Genomic DNA, 16,789 nt, shown 5'->3' with positions numbered 1-16,789 from the left:
GCTTGTGAACAGCGAGCAAAGTGGGGCACCTCCCCTGGTAGGCTCTCTAACCAGCTGCATCAGGAATTTATTTTCCATACACTCCAGAAACCTCCCAGACTGCTGCTTCCATGCTGTATTGTGTTTCCACCGTTTATCAGGGAAGTTGAAGTCTCCCATAAAAAGTGCTGGCAATCATGCAACTTCTGCCTGCTGATAGTAGAATGCCTTATCTGTCTCTTCATCCTGGTTAGGCAGTCCGTAACAGACCCCCATCAGGATGTGGTGTCCACCCTTTTGGCTCTCCCCCTGATCCTTACCCACAGAGATTCAACCTTATCATTCCCAGCCCCAAGCTCAACATCAAAACCCTCTCTAATATAGAGAGCCATGCCACCATTCCTTCTTCCTTGCATATCCCTTCTGAAGAGCTTGTAGCCATCCATTGCAGCATTCCAATTGTGGGAGCGATCCTACCACATTTCTGTAATGGCAGTTAAGTCATAGTTTGCCTGCTGCACAATAGCTCCCAGCTGCTTCTGTATGTTGCCTATGCTGTGTGTATTGGTGTAGATGCACTTCAGCTGGGCCCCTTGACTCACCCCCAGTCCCATCATCATTCCTCTAGGTTCATCTCTAGCGGGGATGTTTTTATCCCCTTCCCCTTTCATATCTAGCTTACAGCTCTCTCAGTGAACCCTACTAGCTCCTGGGCTAGGGTCCGTTTCCCTCTTTAAGACAGGTGAGACCCATCTGCAGCCATCAGGATATGAAGGCGATAGACATGGGAAGCTTGCCTAGTAATTGATCAGCTCATACTTGTGAATTACATGCCTTGAATCAAGAGCTGAAGTTATTACAAGGAGAACAGGAAACTATATATATAAAGACTCATGAGATACTTATGGAATAGTATGTACATTTGGAAAAATTTGGGAAGAAAGGGATTTAATATATAGGAGAGAGAAGGAATTGGCCCATGAAGAATTGATTTTGGAAAACCTGTTACTACCTGAAGAAATTGCTACAGTACATATCAGTAATATCAAAAAGGAGATTATTTGAATTCTAGCATGGGGGAAAAAGAATCTCCTGATGAAAAAGCGAAGGAGTCTGCTTTACAGTCAGAAAAAGTAATGAAACTGTCTGAAATGCCTGAAATGAAGCCTCTTCCTGAACATCAATTTTCAGTGAAAAAGAGAATGCAGCTTTTAAAGAGTTAGATATAAAGGAGGCAGAAGGATGATGGATGCTCCTCAACAGTAGGGAAATGATAAACAAACAACTGATTAGAGAAATTTTAACCATTCTGCATCTGGGGAGTCATTGAGGAGTCCAAGCAACGTGTGATGCTATATTGAGAAAGTATGGGTGTATAGGATTGTATACAATGGCCAAGCAGATTTGCAATAGCTGTATAACAATGAATAAATAAGATTCATAATCAGTGAATAAATGAGAATATCATGAGAAAACAACTTTTGGTGGACAGGAGCCAGGACACAGACCTTTCCAGAGCATCCAAGTAGATTTTCCTGAATTAGGGAGATTTAAGTATCTGTTAGTATTAGTAGACCATCTGTCAGGGTGGGTAGCTGGCAACAGCTAGTGTAGTGACAAAACCAATTTTGGTACAAATAATCCCTAGATATGAGGCTGTGCAGAATATAGACTCAGACAAGGGAAGTCATTTTTCTTCACATATCCTCCAAGGAGCTAGTGAAAAATTTAGAGATAAAGTGAGAGTTGCATACTCCATGGCATCCCCTCTCTTCAGGAAAAGTAAAGTAGATGAATCAGACATTGAAAAAGCACCTGTCAAAACTGATTCTAGAAACCAAATTACCATGGACAAAGTGTTTGCCTTTAGCTCTTCTCAAGATTTGAACTGATCCTAGAGAAAATATAGGGGTATCACAATAGAAAATGCTGTTTGGGTTATCATATTTAGGTGGAAATGGCGAGGTGCCCACTCTCAAAACCAAGGATAAGTTTTTTAAGAACTATATACTCAGGTTGTCTCCTTCCTTGTCTCTTAAGGTTTGTAGATTTCTGGCTCAAACTCTGCCTCTGGAACTTCTGATGCAGTCATTCCATGCAAGAGACTGGGTTGTAATACAAATCTGAAAGGAGTCAAAGCTTCATCCTGAGTGGGAAAGACCATTTCAGGTATTGTTGATCACTGAAAGAGCAGTGAGAACTACAGAAAAGAAGTGGAGACACTACACATGGTTTAAAGCCTCCACAGATCCTAATACTAGAGAAATAGAAGATTCACTGGAAGATAAATAACCTTCACACTGGAGAATTAAGAAAATGAACATAACCTGTGATTGGAAAGAAGGACTGACATATATAGAATTGGAGTGTCCACAAGAGGAACTATAGATGTCTGTAGTTGTATTTGGAGTATTGATTTGCAAACCTACATTTCCAGGTTTCTGGTAAAACTGAGGACTAGAACAAAACGTTGCAAACCAGTCTGTTGTTTTAAAATTGCCCAAATTATGATACCAAATGTTGATTAGATTGAACACTTGGGAGGGACTTCTAAAGTTCCAGTTGTAAATTACAAAGAATTTTATGAAATAAAATTACAGTGAAGGAGGCAGTATTTCTCTTAATTATAATGGAGAAAGTTTGTAGTCAAGAAGATCTGAAATGGCCATAGCAACAACCATATATACAATGCACTGTTAACACAGGAACCAATCCAACTGATAGTAGGTATAGGGACTTCAGCTCGACTGCTGTGGTTATGCATAGAAATAAAGTATACTCTAAACAAAAATTATCTGGGATAAATTTAAGCAAATAATCTCCTTAGCAGGAAAAGCTGAAGTCCTAGCTGCAGAATGAAAAATGGAACTACCTACAAAGAGGCATCTCAGGTAACAATTAGCTCTGTAGAGAATTTTATGAGTATTGCAAGGTGTCTTATGTCAATCAAAGACCTGACTGTTGGCATAACTCTACACTTACATATCCCGTGCTTGTAGTCTGTTAGTAGTCTAACCAGAATTTTGAGCCAGAATGTGTGTTTAAAATAGATATAACCACAGCTATCTTCACAACAACATTCTCTCTCTGAGAATACCCTGCCTTTACATCTTAGGATGCAGATCACTTGGGTCATTTGTGACTGGAAGGGTCATTAGATGCCATGGTCTCAAGCTCACATTAACTAAACCGGGAAGAGTAGGAATAAATCCCAGCAACAAAGTCCTGAATTTGGCTATTGTGGTTATGCATGGGACCAAAATGTATCCAGAATAGGAATGGGGTTGGTATGATACTTCTCAGACAGCCAAATGTCATGCTGAACCAGGAGACAGAATACAAATTGGCTGCCAACTAATTAATGGATCTAGCTATTGTAGACCCACTGAAACTGAAGCACTGCATACTAATGGTATTAGAACAGAAAATCCCAAGAATTGAGATTTCTAACTGCGTATAATGGAATGAAACACATGATGGTGGGGAAATTGTTAGAGGGGCTTGGAACAGTTGTGAAGCAATCTAGAGAAAAATGGACGAGGAATTCTGATCACAGTGCACAGTGTCATAGAACGAATGAAGAAAGATAGAGAACAACAGTGGTGGGACATCCTTTTGGAATGGTTGCATGCTGCAACACGGCTTTTCAACAAGATGTTCCACCCTGTTGTGGTTATTCTGTTTTGTATATAAGCTGTTTGTTCTTGATAATAATCGTATATATTAAGATTTGGAAAACTGCAAGAAAAGTAGTCCTGATAGGCTAGAGTTAGCAACTATCAAGCTAGGCTATTAAGATTATTCCTCTTTTGTAATTGTTCCATTTCCCTGTGCAAAAACACAAAAGAGTAAAAAGAAAAGGGGGGAATTGTGAGTTAAATAGTGTTTTTGCAGTAGAAAACTTCTAGCACGAAGGCACAGGCTCTTACTGAACGTGTAAGTGTCTTACAAGGCTGCAGGAGTTGTTTTTCACAAAAAAAAAAACCTGTTGAGGCAGAAGCTAGTACAGAGTAGAGTGAGTATGTCAGGTATTTTGTTTTTCAGAGCATTCCGACCAGGTGGGTAAAAACTGATACTAAGCTAAGGCAGATAGGCAGGGTAGGGAGAGCCTTATATACATCGTCCTCTTGTCTCCTTTGAAAAATGAAAAACAACAGGTGGGTGATAGACCGTATAGGGAAGCATGCCTTAGCAACCGCGTCGAGTAGGTTGTGCGCCTGAGATGCTCAGGCAGTGAGTGCAAGGAGGCAGGCTGTATAATGGTACGGATTTGACTGGCAAAGCGCACACTTTCTCCTTTGCCATAAGGGGGCGTGCACCCGCCATTCCAATAATGAATAAACTTCGCTGGTTTACTAACATGTTTGTTTGACCGAAAATTGTTGATTTTTTGTGTTTCTCACGGGGCTCTGCCTGCGTGGTAGTTGCCCTGCATATGTGCTGATGATTGTTTGAATACAGCAAGAACCTAAGGAGGAAGTTTTTGACTCACAGGGTGGTGACACACTGGAACAGGTTGCCCAAGGAGGCTGTGGATGTCCCATCCCTGTAGTCATTCAAGGTCAGGCTGGATGTGGCTCTGGGCAGCCTGGTCTGATGGTTGGCAACCCTGCACATAGCAGGGGGGTTGAAATTAGATGATCATTGTAGTTCTTTTCAACACAGGCCATTCTATATGATTCTAAGGCATCTGTCTGCCTCTTTGGCACTCTAACAGAGGGCAAAACATGAAAGCTTTTTTTCTATTAAAGTCAGATCATCTAGTGTCTATAGCAATTTCTTGTAAAAATGAACATCAATAAAACAAATCACATTATAACCAATTCCAGACTTCAGAGTCTGAACCTGAAGCCACCTGTCTTTTTTCTACAGAAATTTAGGGCAACATTTTATATTCACATTCTTGCATGCTTATTCTTACCAGAAACAAAACAAAACGGAACAAAACAAAACAAAACAAAAAACAATGAAATAGTGCACAGAAATAAACATTAATCCTATAATTACATATTTGTCTCATTTATTGAACTAGAAAGGATAGACCATTTCTATTGTCATTGAATACCATGGCACAGGAAGTTCAAAGAGCAAGTGTCAGTTGCACCTTCACTGATATTCAGAGACAGTTAGTGTCTGGATGGCCTTTGTGGCAGATGCTTTAAATGAGAATATCTGTCTTCTTCCTCGTATTCAGCATCTGAGAACTCATTCATACATTCCCTGCATTAATGGCAAATGCACTTAACAGGAGCAGTTTACAGGAAACCCGGGGCCTAACAATTTTTTTTTCACAATGCTGCTATCAAACAAGTTCATGCAACAAGAAAACAAACCAACAAACCAACAAGTTGTATGTTAGCCATGATTAGTTTTTCAAAAGAAAACGGGGCAAAACTTAGCAGCTTATTTGCTACCTGTGAATTTTTCTTTCAAGTTCTATGAGGAGCAGCTGAGGGAGCTGGGATTGTTCAGGGTGGAGAAAAGGAGGCTCAGGGGAGACCTCATTGCACTCTACAACTTCCTGAAGGGAGGCTGTGGTGAAGAGGGATTTGGCCTCTTCTCCCAGGCAACAAACAGGACCCGAGGAAATGGTCGCAAGTTGTACCAGAGGAGGTTTAGGTTGGACATGTGGAAGAACTTTTTCTCTCAGAGAGTGGTCAGGCACTGGAATGGCTGCCCAGAGGGGTGGTGGAGTCGTCACCCCTGGTGGTGTTCAAGAGGCATCTGGATGAGGTATAATGCTTGTGGTAGCAGTGTAATGAGAAGATGGACTAGATGATCTTATAGGTCATTTCCAACCTTGTGATTCTATGATTCTGTGATTCTAAGTTGAGGGAGCTGAAACCTTTGAATGGATGAAATATTGTACCCTACTTTCAGATACGCATGTTTTATTGCAATAGCAATGATTTCTAGATAGTTCAGCTGGTAGCTCATAGAACAGCATCACAGAACAGAATTGCTCTGAAAATCTCCAGTATCCATACATTAGGAATTGGCTCTACTAAGTACTGTGAAGTAATTCAGTTCATAAACATCTTTCATCACACTAGGTAGGGGGTTGGGGTTTTTTTTTGTTGGTTTTTTTTTGTTTGTTTGTTTGTTTGTTTTCTGAATGAATTGCTTCAGTCTTTGAAATCACTTTCAAAGGAAATTATGATTATTAAAGACACGGCATTGTATTTAATTTATTTTAAGGAAGGTCTCCAAGCGCTACTGCATATCTATCAATCAATCTATCTATCTATCTATCTATACATATATATACACACATAAGGAATGTTTCATGTATGATATAAAACATCCATCTATTATTTCCATACACAAACTTCAATGAACTCACGCCATGAAACTCCACCCAGAAATCTAGAGGCATTGTTTTGTTCCAGGAAGTGTGACAAATTCTTCAATAGTATATGACACATACTACGTGTCTTGGACTCCACAGATCCCAAACAGTGTGGATACAACACATGAACATAGATATTATTTGTGGCAACAGATGCTGCATCAGTTTGAGTACTCATTGAGATTATCTGTGATTAAAGCATGTCATTGTTATCCTTACTACTATTTGCATAGCAATTCTATTTATTACAGCACTGAAGTTTTGTTTAGGTAATATTTTAATATACACATGACATTTGAGTCTAATTTTTAGAGATTTCTTCCAGGGATTTCCTGTACTCTTCAAAAAAATGTGCTTCTGTTTCTATAGATATTAATGCATATGCAAAGAGAGTTTTATTAGTAAAGGGAACCTTGTGTTCATTCTGTATTTCTACACTTCAAAGAAGGGAAGAACTGGAAGAACAGAATTAGGAACAAGGGTATGAGCAGGCAAGCTAGTCAATAACAGGGTTATGTAGTTAGTGTATACAGTAATTCAGTGGATAAAATCATCAAGGATATGGAGATGGAGTGGTTTATGACTGGCAGCTGTAGAATGCTGAGGAAAGGAGAAATTGTAACAGAAGCACAAGCAATATATGGCTCTGTGAGAATGTGTGGTTGTCCAAAAAAAGATTCATGAAAAATTATTACTTGATTGTTGCTAACCCTTTAAAATTGCTTCCTAGACTTTCAGCTTTGTAGTATTTTTCTCTCACCTATAAGCCTGAGTGCAGATGAAGAGGAAGTTTAATCTCTGTTGACCTGTCTATTTGAATTAACATTCTGAGAAATCTGCATGATAAACAAACAAAAATAAAAGTACATTTAAAACACCCAGTTCCTAGAAATGGTATCTAACAGTGACAGAACCCACATTACTTCTCACAGTGCTTCTTCAGGCAAATTGAACAGCTCCTTTCTCACAGATCCAGAATTGCTCTGTCGAACAGGAGTTACTGTCATAAATAATCCGTCCATATAAGGAGGCACAGAAGTTGTGCTCACGTAATACAGTCCTAGAAAATTAAAAGACGGGAATTAGTAACGTCCCAGTGATATTACGCCCATTTGTATTTGGATTTGTTATCATACTGATTTGCCACTGAAATGTAGTTATTTCCTCCTCGAAGCTATTTTATTAGTGCTTTTTGGGTCCACAGCCAGTGACTGAGTTGTTCTTTGCTACTCTCTGTTGATAGCCCTATAGCAGATATGAGCATCTCCATGCTCCTTCATCATTGCATATGTGGCAAACATGGGAAAGTAAGAGTAATTGCAAGTTTTCTGCATGTTACTGGGGACCATAAGCCAGAACCACACTGATTATGAAGTCTTACCAAGCTTTGGCTTCTCTTGAAAGAGCAGTTCCATCCTCCCAGAACCAGCCATTCCTTTCAGGCATGTATGATAATCCAACCCAATAAAACTGTGAATCATATGGCAGAGAGACCTGTAGCAATGGGAAAATCATCAAAATGATATTTCAAAATTAAGACTCAAACTCCCTTATCTTCCAGCTGTGAAGTGTCTGCAACTAAATTGCAATTGCTAAATTATATGAGTAACCTGTTGCCCTATTCTTGTTTCCATGATACAATGCTGGCTGCTCTGATTATAGGATCCTTCAAATATCTTTATTTATTGAACTGTCACAAGATAAATGTACCTTGGATCTGCAAAACAAACACTTTTATAAAGAAAAATATATTATTTTTTCTGTCTTAAAGTATCTATGTTACAGACATGAGGGCATTGTTGAAGCCCCAATTAGAGTCAGCAGAGATATGGCCAAAATGAAGCCTGAGATGTGATTCATCTCATGCAGTGAGAATGGTAAAGAGTAGTGACTGTATTGGCTAGATCTTCCACTGGCTTGTAATGAAGCCTAAGAAGGAAGCTTTGGAGACCGCTTACAATGCAGATGTCTGGTGTTAAGTGGAATGAATCCCTGCCTACAAGGGAGAATTTGTTTGCTAAGCACAGTCCTCTAACACCATTTTGGATAGCCTAAGCTGTCTAAAGTGTTGTCATAGGTCTGCTGGCAGACACCCATAACATACAGGAGAATTATGCCATTCTGAAGCATTATTTAAAGGTGAGAGAGTATACTCCAGTGCATCTCAGATTGCACTAGACAACTATGCTTAGGCACTTGAATAATTCCCTATATGTGCTTTTTAAGATGTTCCTCAGCATCTTAACCTGTTCAGATCCTCCAGAAACTATTTATTTGTAGGGATGCTTAGGGACTCATCCACAATCAAAAATCTACAACTAGCTTAACTTGGCCTAGTTTTAGTCAGGTTCCAGTGATACATGCCAAACACGGAAGATAAAGCAAACACCCACGCATCTGTCATCAAACTACACATGGATTTATATAGCACACCAAAATCATCTCTTGAATGGTCATTCAAGGTGTAGTGGTCAGGTGTTGTCCAGCAATGTGGACAAGGATTCTGAGCTCAGGATCATAGAATCATAGAAAGTTTAAAGTTGAGAAGAAATTTTTCCATAGAAAATTTGATTTGAAAAGATCTTTAAAATCATCAAACCAACCATCACCTGACCCTACTAAGTCTATCAGTAAACCGTGTCCCTAAGTTTCAGATGCACACATCCATTAAATATCTCCAGGGATGGGGAGGGGAGAAACTTCTCCCCCCTGGACAATGCCTAACCACCCTTTCCATGAAGAAGTTCTTCTAAACAGCTAATTCAAACCTCTCCTGGTGCAACTTTAGGCTGTTGCATCACATCTTATCACTTGGCACCTGATAAAAGAAACCAACACTCTCCATCGTGCAGCCTTCTTTCAAGTTTTCAGGTAGTTGTAAGAGAGTGATGAATTTTCCCCTTATCCTCCTCTTCTCTGGGCTCCTCGTAACTCTTGCTTTCAAGACCCTTTGCCAGCTTCATTGCTCTTCAGTTCTGCTAGACTAAGTAATGTATCAGTTCTCTACTTGTGTATATCCAGCTGATTTTCATTAAAAAAAAAATCCAAATGGGTATTTATGCCTTAAAGTAAGAGAGTTGAGAACTCACATTTGAAACTAACTCCATCTGAAAAAAGGAGGGATTTTCACACAAGCATTTTCCTTTCAAAAGTTTTACATAGCCAAAAGCAAACAAGGATTTTTGGGCTTTGTGTAAGCTTAACAGCTAGTGAAAAAGAGGTATCCAGATGCGTGAGTACAGAAAGGGAAAATATGCTTCTGCCAGTAAATTACTAATTTTTCATTAGTCAACAAAAATAACAAAATTAAGAAGCTTATTTCAAACTATTAATTCCCTAAACCTTATTCAGTCATAATAAGATCCTCTGCTGTCTATCCTTTGTGCTGTCATTAATGTCAGTCTTTGAAGGGTGTAATACAGTGACAAAACCCAAACTGTGGACTGCCATTTTATACAACAAATGACAGCATGGTGTATTGACCACTCTAGATCAATTGTAGACCTAGGTTTGATGCTAGGAGTTCTCAGAAACAAAACTTGTGGAAAGAGATAACAGAGATATATGTTCTGTGTGCTAGGTGTCCTTTCCATGCTGACAATATGCAATTTATCTAGGAATAAGCTAATTTAGGTATTTCATAAATTCAGTGTCATTTTTGCTAACACAATTAGTGTAACACAAGAAAGTGTTACCAGTCATGAAAATCCTGTAATTTTCAAAAAGACCACTTGACACAGAGGAAACAAATAAAGGCCTTGTAAATGACCAAACTAATTTCTGGTCGCCACATTTCTTGAAGTTAAAATACATGTGACATAAAGGAAGAATGAGATTAAAACTATACCATCTTTATTTTGTCTTTCAGCACAATAAGTGTGGAGTTTCTCGTGGAACAGAACTCCTGGCTTTCTTTCCATGTTTTCTTCTGTTTTGAAACGTAGAAGCAGCTGCCAACTTCACTGCTTTTCCACCTTGCTGGACAGACAGCACATTCTGTTTCTAAAATCAGAGAGAGAGTACTTGCACATTTGCAAGTAACACTGGGGCTTCAGCTGCTGGCTTGACTGAGGAAAGAAGATTAAGGGTAGTTATGAATCATCTGAGATGTTTGGAGGCCTGTGAGAGACAAGTTGTTTTACATGTTAGTTTGTTCATGTCTACATCTCAAATACCACCACACTTACAAGCAGACAGTAGGTGAACAGATTATTTTCCCCATGGTTTTACAGCTCTCAATGGGCTCTGAAAGTGGATGATTCAAGCTTATATACATAATCAGTACATTTACCGTTCTTTGCCCTCCTTTCAAAACACAATGCTTCCCTCATGGCCTGCAGCTTCTTTCCTTCTTCAGGGTCCTGGTATATCTGAAAAACTGAAGGGATGAAAATTCTTATCAGAGTTTTTCCTTTAAAAATAATTTTAAATTGTAGCTCTTGGTATTCTTCCAATTTTTGTCTGATTTATTTGCATGTCCGGCCTATACATCATCTGTATTGTTATTTTTTGAAAGGAGTAGGGTGAAGGAGATTTTCAGCCAAAAGTGAATTAATTGCAAATGGATTTAATAGGGGTCTATAGCTACTCAAAGGACATTTACAAAAAGGGAGCAAAACTGCCCCAGAGAGCAGAAAGCAATATGACAGTAGGCAACCATCACAAATTAAGAATTGAGATATTTATGTTGGTCACTAGAAGAAAGTTCTTCATCAAGCTCCAGCACTGAGAAAAGAAGTGGTGGCATCTCTACCCTTGGAGAATTTCAAAAGTGATCTAAACAAAAATTTTAAATGATTTTATCTGTGGTTACTAATACTTCAGCTTGGGATGCATCGGAGAGCAAACTAGAAACTCACATAAATGTTTCTGAGATAACAATCGTGGACTACCCTGAGCGTTTGTCCTGGGTGCTTGCAAAAGAATCCTTCCCACTGAAAAGGAGCTTGAACTCTCTCTTTGCTTCAATACGTACTGTAGCATCAGCTCCAATTGATAAATTGAAATGTTTCTACTGTCATCAAATTGTCATCCTTGCAAAAAACTTGCAATTCAAGAAAGTGGGAATGGTAATTGCAATAACAGTCACTGGAGGCACTGTGTAGCCAAGGAGATGAATTTCAGTTACAAAAATTAAGCGTTTGAGGAAGGATTCAGCCTTTCTCTCCTCGGTTACTCCTTTAAGTGCAGTGGAAGTTTTGTTGCACCTGGAAGCTTTTCTGTCAGTGAGAATCATAGAATCATAGAATCATAGAATCACTAAGGTTGGAAAAGACCTAAAAGATCACCCAGTCCAACCGTTCACCTATTCCCAATAGCTCCTACTAAACCATGTCCCTCAACACAACATCCAGTCTTTCCTTGAACACCCCCAGGGTCGGTGATTCCACCACCTCTCTGGGCAGTCCATTCCAGTGCCTGACCACCCTTTCTGAAAAGTAATACTTCCTCATGTCCAGCCTGAATCTCCTCTGCCGTAGCTTGAAACCATTCCCCCTGGTCCTATCACTAATGACACGAGAGAAGAGGCCGACCCCCAGCTCACTACAACCTCCCTTCAGGAAGTTATAGAGAGCAATAAGGTCTCCCCTGAGCCTCCTCTTCTCCAGGCTGAACATTCCCAGCTCCTTCAGCCTCTCCTCATATGGCCTGTGTTCCAGACCCCTCACCAGCTTTGTTGCCCTTCTTTGAACACGTTCCAGGGCCTCAATATCTTTCTTGCAGTGAGGGGCCCAAAACTGGACACAGTACTCGAGGTGCGGCCTCACCAGTGCTGAATATAGGGGAACAATCACCTCTCTGCTCCTGCTTGTAACACTGTTTCTGATGCAAGCCAGGATGCCATTGGCCTTCTTGGCCACCTGGGCACACTGTCGGCTCATGTTCAGCCGAGCATCAATCAATACCCCCAGGTCCATTTCCTCTACGCAGTCCTCCAGCCACACCGCCCCAAGCCTGTAGCGTCGCCTGGGGTTGTTGTGGCCGAAGTGCAGGACCCGGCATTTGGCCTTGTTGAAACTCATCCCATTGGCTCCAGCCCAGCTCTCCAGCCTGTCCAGATCCCTCTGTAGGGCCTCGCTACCCCCAGGCAGATCCACACTTCCAGCCAATTTGGTGTCATCTGCGAATTTACTGAGGGTGCACTCGATGCCCTCATCGAGGTCATCAATAAAGATATTGAAGAGGACAGGCCCCAGCACTGACCCCTGGGGAACACCACTCACGACCGGTCGCCAGCTGGATTTAACTCCATTCACCACCACTCTCTGTGCCCGGCCCTCCAGCCAGCTCCTTACCCAGCCAAGAGTGTACCCATCCAAGCCTCTGGCTGCCAGCTTCTGCAGGAGAATGCTGTGGGAGACAGTGTCAAAGGCTTTGCTGAAGTCTAGGTAGACCACATCAACAGCCTTTCCTTCATCCACCAGATGGGTCACTAGATCATAGAAGGAGATCAGGTTGGTCAAACAGGACCTGCCCTTCATGAACCCATGCTGGCTAGGCCTGATCCCCCGGTCACCCTGCACATGCCGCATGATCTCCCTCAAGACGATCTGCTCCATAACCTTCCCTGGCACCGAGGTCAGGCTGACAGGCCTGTAGTTCCCCGGATCCTCCTTACGACCTTTCTTATAAATGGGAGTCACATTGGCAAGCCTCCAGTCTTCTGGGACCTCACCAGTCAACAAGGAGCGCTGACAGATGATGGAAAGCGGCTCGGCTATCACCTCCGCCAGTTCCCTCAGCACTCTCGGGTGGATCTCATCTGGCCCCATCGACTTGTGACAGTCCAGCTGGAGCAGTAGGTCTCTGACTGTTTCTTTCAGAATCACAGGGGGGTTAGTGTGCTCCCCGGCCGACTCTCCCCGGCAGTGTGGGATGGGGCGGAGGCTGTGAATACAGACCAAAGTCAATCCAAGTGACACGTGCAGATGCACAATGGAGCAGGGAATTTTCCATTCTTGTTATATTATTTCCATGGGTGTTTGGAGGGATGGTCAGCATAAACAGACACAGCAGTTGCACTGCTGGAAGTAAATCACTGCACAGTAGTACCTCGGGACACCACAGTACTTACACAGGGACAGTAAGACCACCAGACCTGTGAGCAGCACCAGGCTCAAAGTGAAGAATGCTAAGGTTGCTGGTTGCCTTATGGCGGATGAGGCAGAGACTCCTGGAACAAACAAGAAAAAAAATCAGCAACAAAAAGGCCTCCTCACAGTGGTGTTACCTGCTCTCCAGCATCACCCCCTTATCTCTTCTGTAGACCTTCTCTTTTACTTACCACAAAGTTTTTGTTATCACTGTCCTGAATTTCTATTTTTTTTATTTGTTTTGTTTTTTGTTTCTAGAAATATCCACTGAAAATATGTATTAACCGAGGCTGTAGTGTTTTAAAGCAAAATCTCTTCTCAGAAAGTAGGTAAGTAAATTAAGTTTTGAAATTTCCACAATTCTAGAAATAGTAAAACAAACTGTAAGATTTTGTCATGAAGGAAAAAAGATACCATCTAGTTTTAGATAAAAAATTTCTAGGCATCTGATTGGAATTTCAAAATGCTTGCAGCATTCCAGCATTAAACTGTGCATCTTTCTTCAGGCTCTTTCTCAAAATTTCCATTGGATTTCAATGCCCCATCAGGAAATAGTCCTCTAGAAATTTAAAGCTGACTATCCTCTAATTAAAATATTTTCATATACAATTATTTTGTGAAGTAGTGATCTACAATTTTCTGTAGTACTTTCCCAAGTCCAATCCACACTCTACTGGTTACAAATGCCAAGTACTATTATTTGAGTCCAGTGCATGCAAGGAACAAGTCTTTTATAAGGTGAGAAGAATTATCCTCCAGAAGTACCTAGATGATACCCAGACTGGGTAACTGAAACTTACATAGCCACAGTTGAGAAAGATGATCCTAACCTTTCTTGGTTAAGGCCATTTCACAAGACTGCAGAAGACACAATGCTGTGGGTAGTGACTGGTGTGCAGGAGGGTAGAGATGCTTTTTAAAGCAGGAATGAGCTGTAAGTGCAACAGAGCTTGAAAAAGACAAATGCAAAGTCCTCTACTTCTAACAGTATGACTCCATTAACCAGTGCAGCTGGAGGTCTGACTGGCTAGAAAGCATATATACTGATCAATATTTCAAGGTCCTGGTGTACAATGTGAACACAAGTCACCAGCGTGCCCTTATGGAAGGGAAAGCTGACCATCACTGTGCTGCACTGTCAAGACTGTAGGCAGCAGCTTGAAAGAAATTAGTTTCTTCTCTGTTTAGCAGTCATGAAGCCACATCTGGAGTAACATGTCCAGTGCTGGGGCCCTTCAGTCAAGAGAGATGTAAGCTAACTATACAGAGTCCAGCAGAGAACCACTAAGATGGATAATATAGGTCACACCTACAGAATAGTTGAAGGAAGCTAAGGGACCTAATTTCAGTCCCCCACTGTGTAGAAGAGCTTCACAGACAGAGCCACAGCCTTTTCAGAGGCACAGATAAGGGTATAATGCAGCAGTCACAATTTGCACCAGAAGAACTTCTGATTAGATGTGAAGAAAAAGAATTCTTCCTTTCCACGCTGGAATAAGTGCACACAGAGACTGTGAGATCTCCATGCCTGGAGGTTTCCAAAATTCAAGCAGGCAACAGCCTGAGCAACTTAATCAGACTTAAACCTAGTTAGCCCTTTCAAGATGCAGAGTGGCAAAGATGAACTATGGTGATTACTCCTAACTTAATTGATACACAAGTCTACCTACATGTCCTTTATGTCCAAAAAGAGGTCATTTAAGAGTTTTCTGGGCTTGCCACCATGTTTCCTTCTGGGAAACTCTGCCTTTAGATAAGACTACCTAATATGTATCCCTGCCTTTCTGGCTTCTGCTTGCCAACAGCTTATCCATCCTTCTCACTTTCAGAGGATAGTGCTGGATCTATTCCAAACAGCATCAGAGTTATATCAGTTTAGTCTATGACTGTTCTGTTCAATATATGATTAGCATCAATTATACTTATTTCATGCATAAGCCTGTTCCTTAAGTTCCGAGCAACAGCAACTGTATTCCAGTTGCATTCTTATGGACTCAGGCATTCCACAGGCACAATACACTTACTTAACAAAACTTATTTAACATTCAGTCTCCTTACAGAAAAACTTTGAACTACTTTATTTAACACTCATTTTCCCTATAGAAAGATTTTGAACAAATAAAAATACATTCCCATATGAGCTTGCATTCATACTATGACTGAAAAACAGAGCAACTTTCTGGTTCCACTGGCTGAGCAAGCTCCTTCAATTTCCAAAGACTGCCTTCCTCTCCTGCAGTACCCTACAGTAACAAATGAGTCTTACCAAAATAATAACATCTATATGAAGGCAGAATTTGTCTTCTGTGTTTACATAAATAGAACAAAATAATTGGCATAAATATGGACCTCAAAGTCTTCAGAAAAAGTATCTTCTGTGATCATACAGCACATCACATAAGACTGCTTTTTCGATGAAAATTTAAACAAGAATATACTATAAAGTTTTGAAGGATTCTAGAGCAACCAAGATGAACATGCTAATTCAAGTTACATCCCGATTCAGACAGATAACTGATTTCCATATGTACTTACTGTCTACTGTAACACAATGGGCTGGAGTACTAAATATAGGACATTTGTTATTGCTTGAGTATCCATCAGTAATAACTGAAGCTGGGAGTCGTAAATTTAGTGTGGTGTAGCCTTCCTCATCCTCCATCTTAAGCTTGTCACACTTCTTTCCAGCAAGAGCAGTAAACAGGAGATGGGGGACACTGCAGAGAAACAGATAGGGCAGTGGGAATGGTTTACATTTCAGCCTTTCCAGTGAAACCACAAAGGAAGCTGGCTCTGTTCTGATTACTGTGCCATCATAAAAGTATATTAAGAAGAAAAAAATTCTCTATCAAGGATAGGTAATTTCTTGAACATGAAGGCCTGGAATCTTGGGTCTTGGTTGGAGCCTAGAACAGTTTCACTTGACTACCCAAACATTAGGGTTTTCTACCTCCTTAAATTATGATGTTTTCAAAATAGTTGCTATTTTGCATTAAGCTATGAGAATTATCTATGTAAACCAAAGGGCACGAATACAACACAAGACCTACATTTCAGAGTAATAGGTTGCATTTCCACATACTATTATTAAATAAATGAGAAATGAAAAAAATTTGCAAACTTTCACTTAAATGAATTCTACAAATACAGTCAATGTTATGTCAAGCCATGCTCTTTTAGATACCTCATGCAGTTTTAGACTGTGAACTGATTAGGAAGATCCAGACAGAGGACCATTAAGGGAAAATTCTAACCTCTCTGTATCAGGAAAAATAATAATATTGGATCTAGGAGGCAAGCAACAAATGGAGAAGATTTGTGAAGATTATCCTGATTTATCAAGAAATGTTGACAGGATTCTCCATGT

General features: G+C 40.5%; 1 protein-coding gene across 1 annotated transcript; it reads right to left on the bottom strand.

Moving 5' to 3' along the window:
- Positions 1–5,733: 5,733 nt before the first annotated feature.
- On the bottom strand, positions 5,734–16,084 carry LOC122177939 (natural killer cells antigen CD94-like). Its single transcript, XM_042867764.1, has 6 exons — positions 15,958–16,084; positions 13,404–13,502; positions 10,620–10,706; positions 10,176–10,330; positions 7,710–7,822; positions 5,734–7,388 (listed from the first exon to the last, which is right to left on the bottom strand). The coding sequence occupies exons 1-6, from the start codon at positions 16,082–16,084 to the stop codon at positions 7,268–7,270; spliced, it is 702 nt and encodes a 233-aa protein (XP_042723698.1). The 3' UTR covers positions 5,734–7,267.
- Positions 16,085–16,789: the final 705 nt, after the last annotated feature.

This window comes from Lagopus leucura, unplaced genomic scaffold, assembly GCF_019238085.1.
Source record: "Lagopus leucura isolate 7727_CA_CO unplaced genomic scaffold, USGS_WTPT01 Super-Scaffold_100001, whole genome shotgun sequence".
Classification (NCBI taxonomy): Eukaryota; Metazoa; Chordata; class Aves; order Galliformes; family Phasianidae; genus Lagopus; species Lagopus leucura.
This window is presented reverse-complemented; position numbering and strand designations above follow the sequence as displayed.

What these genes read in the sequence shown, in the direction of transcription:
- LOC122177939 (XM_042867764.1), bottom strand. Translation starts at nt 16,084, where the DNA reads ATGGAGGATGAGGAAGGCTACACCACACTAAATTTACGACTCCCAGCT. An exon ending in GGTGGTCTTACTGTCCCTGT is followed by an intron (nt 10,707 to 13,403) that starts GTAAGTACTGTG and finishes TCATCCCTTCAG; the next exon opens with TTTTTCAGATATACCAGGAC. An exon ending in TGAAAGACAAAATAAAGATG is followed by an intron (nt 7,823 to 10,175) that starts GTATAGTTTTAA and finishes CCATTGCTACAG; the next exon opens with GTCTCTCTGCCATATGATTC.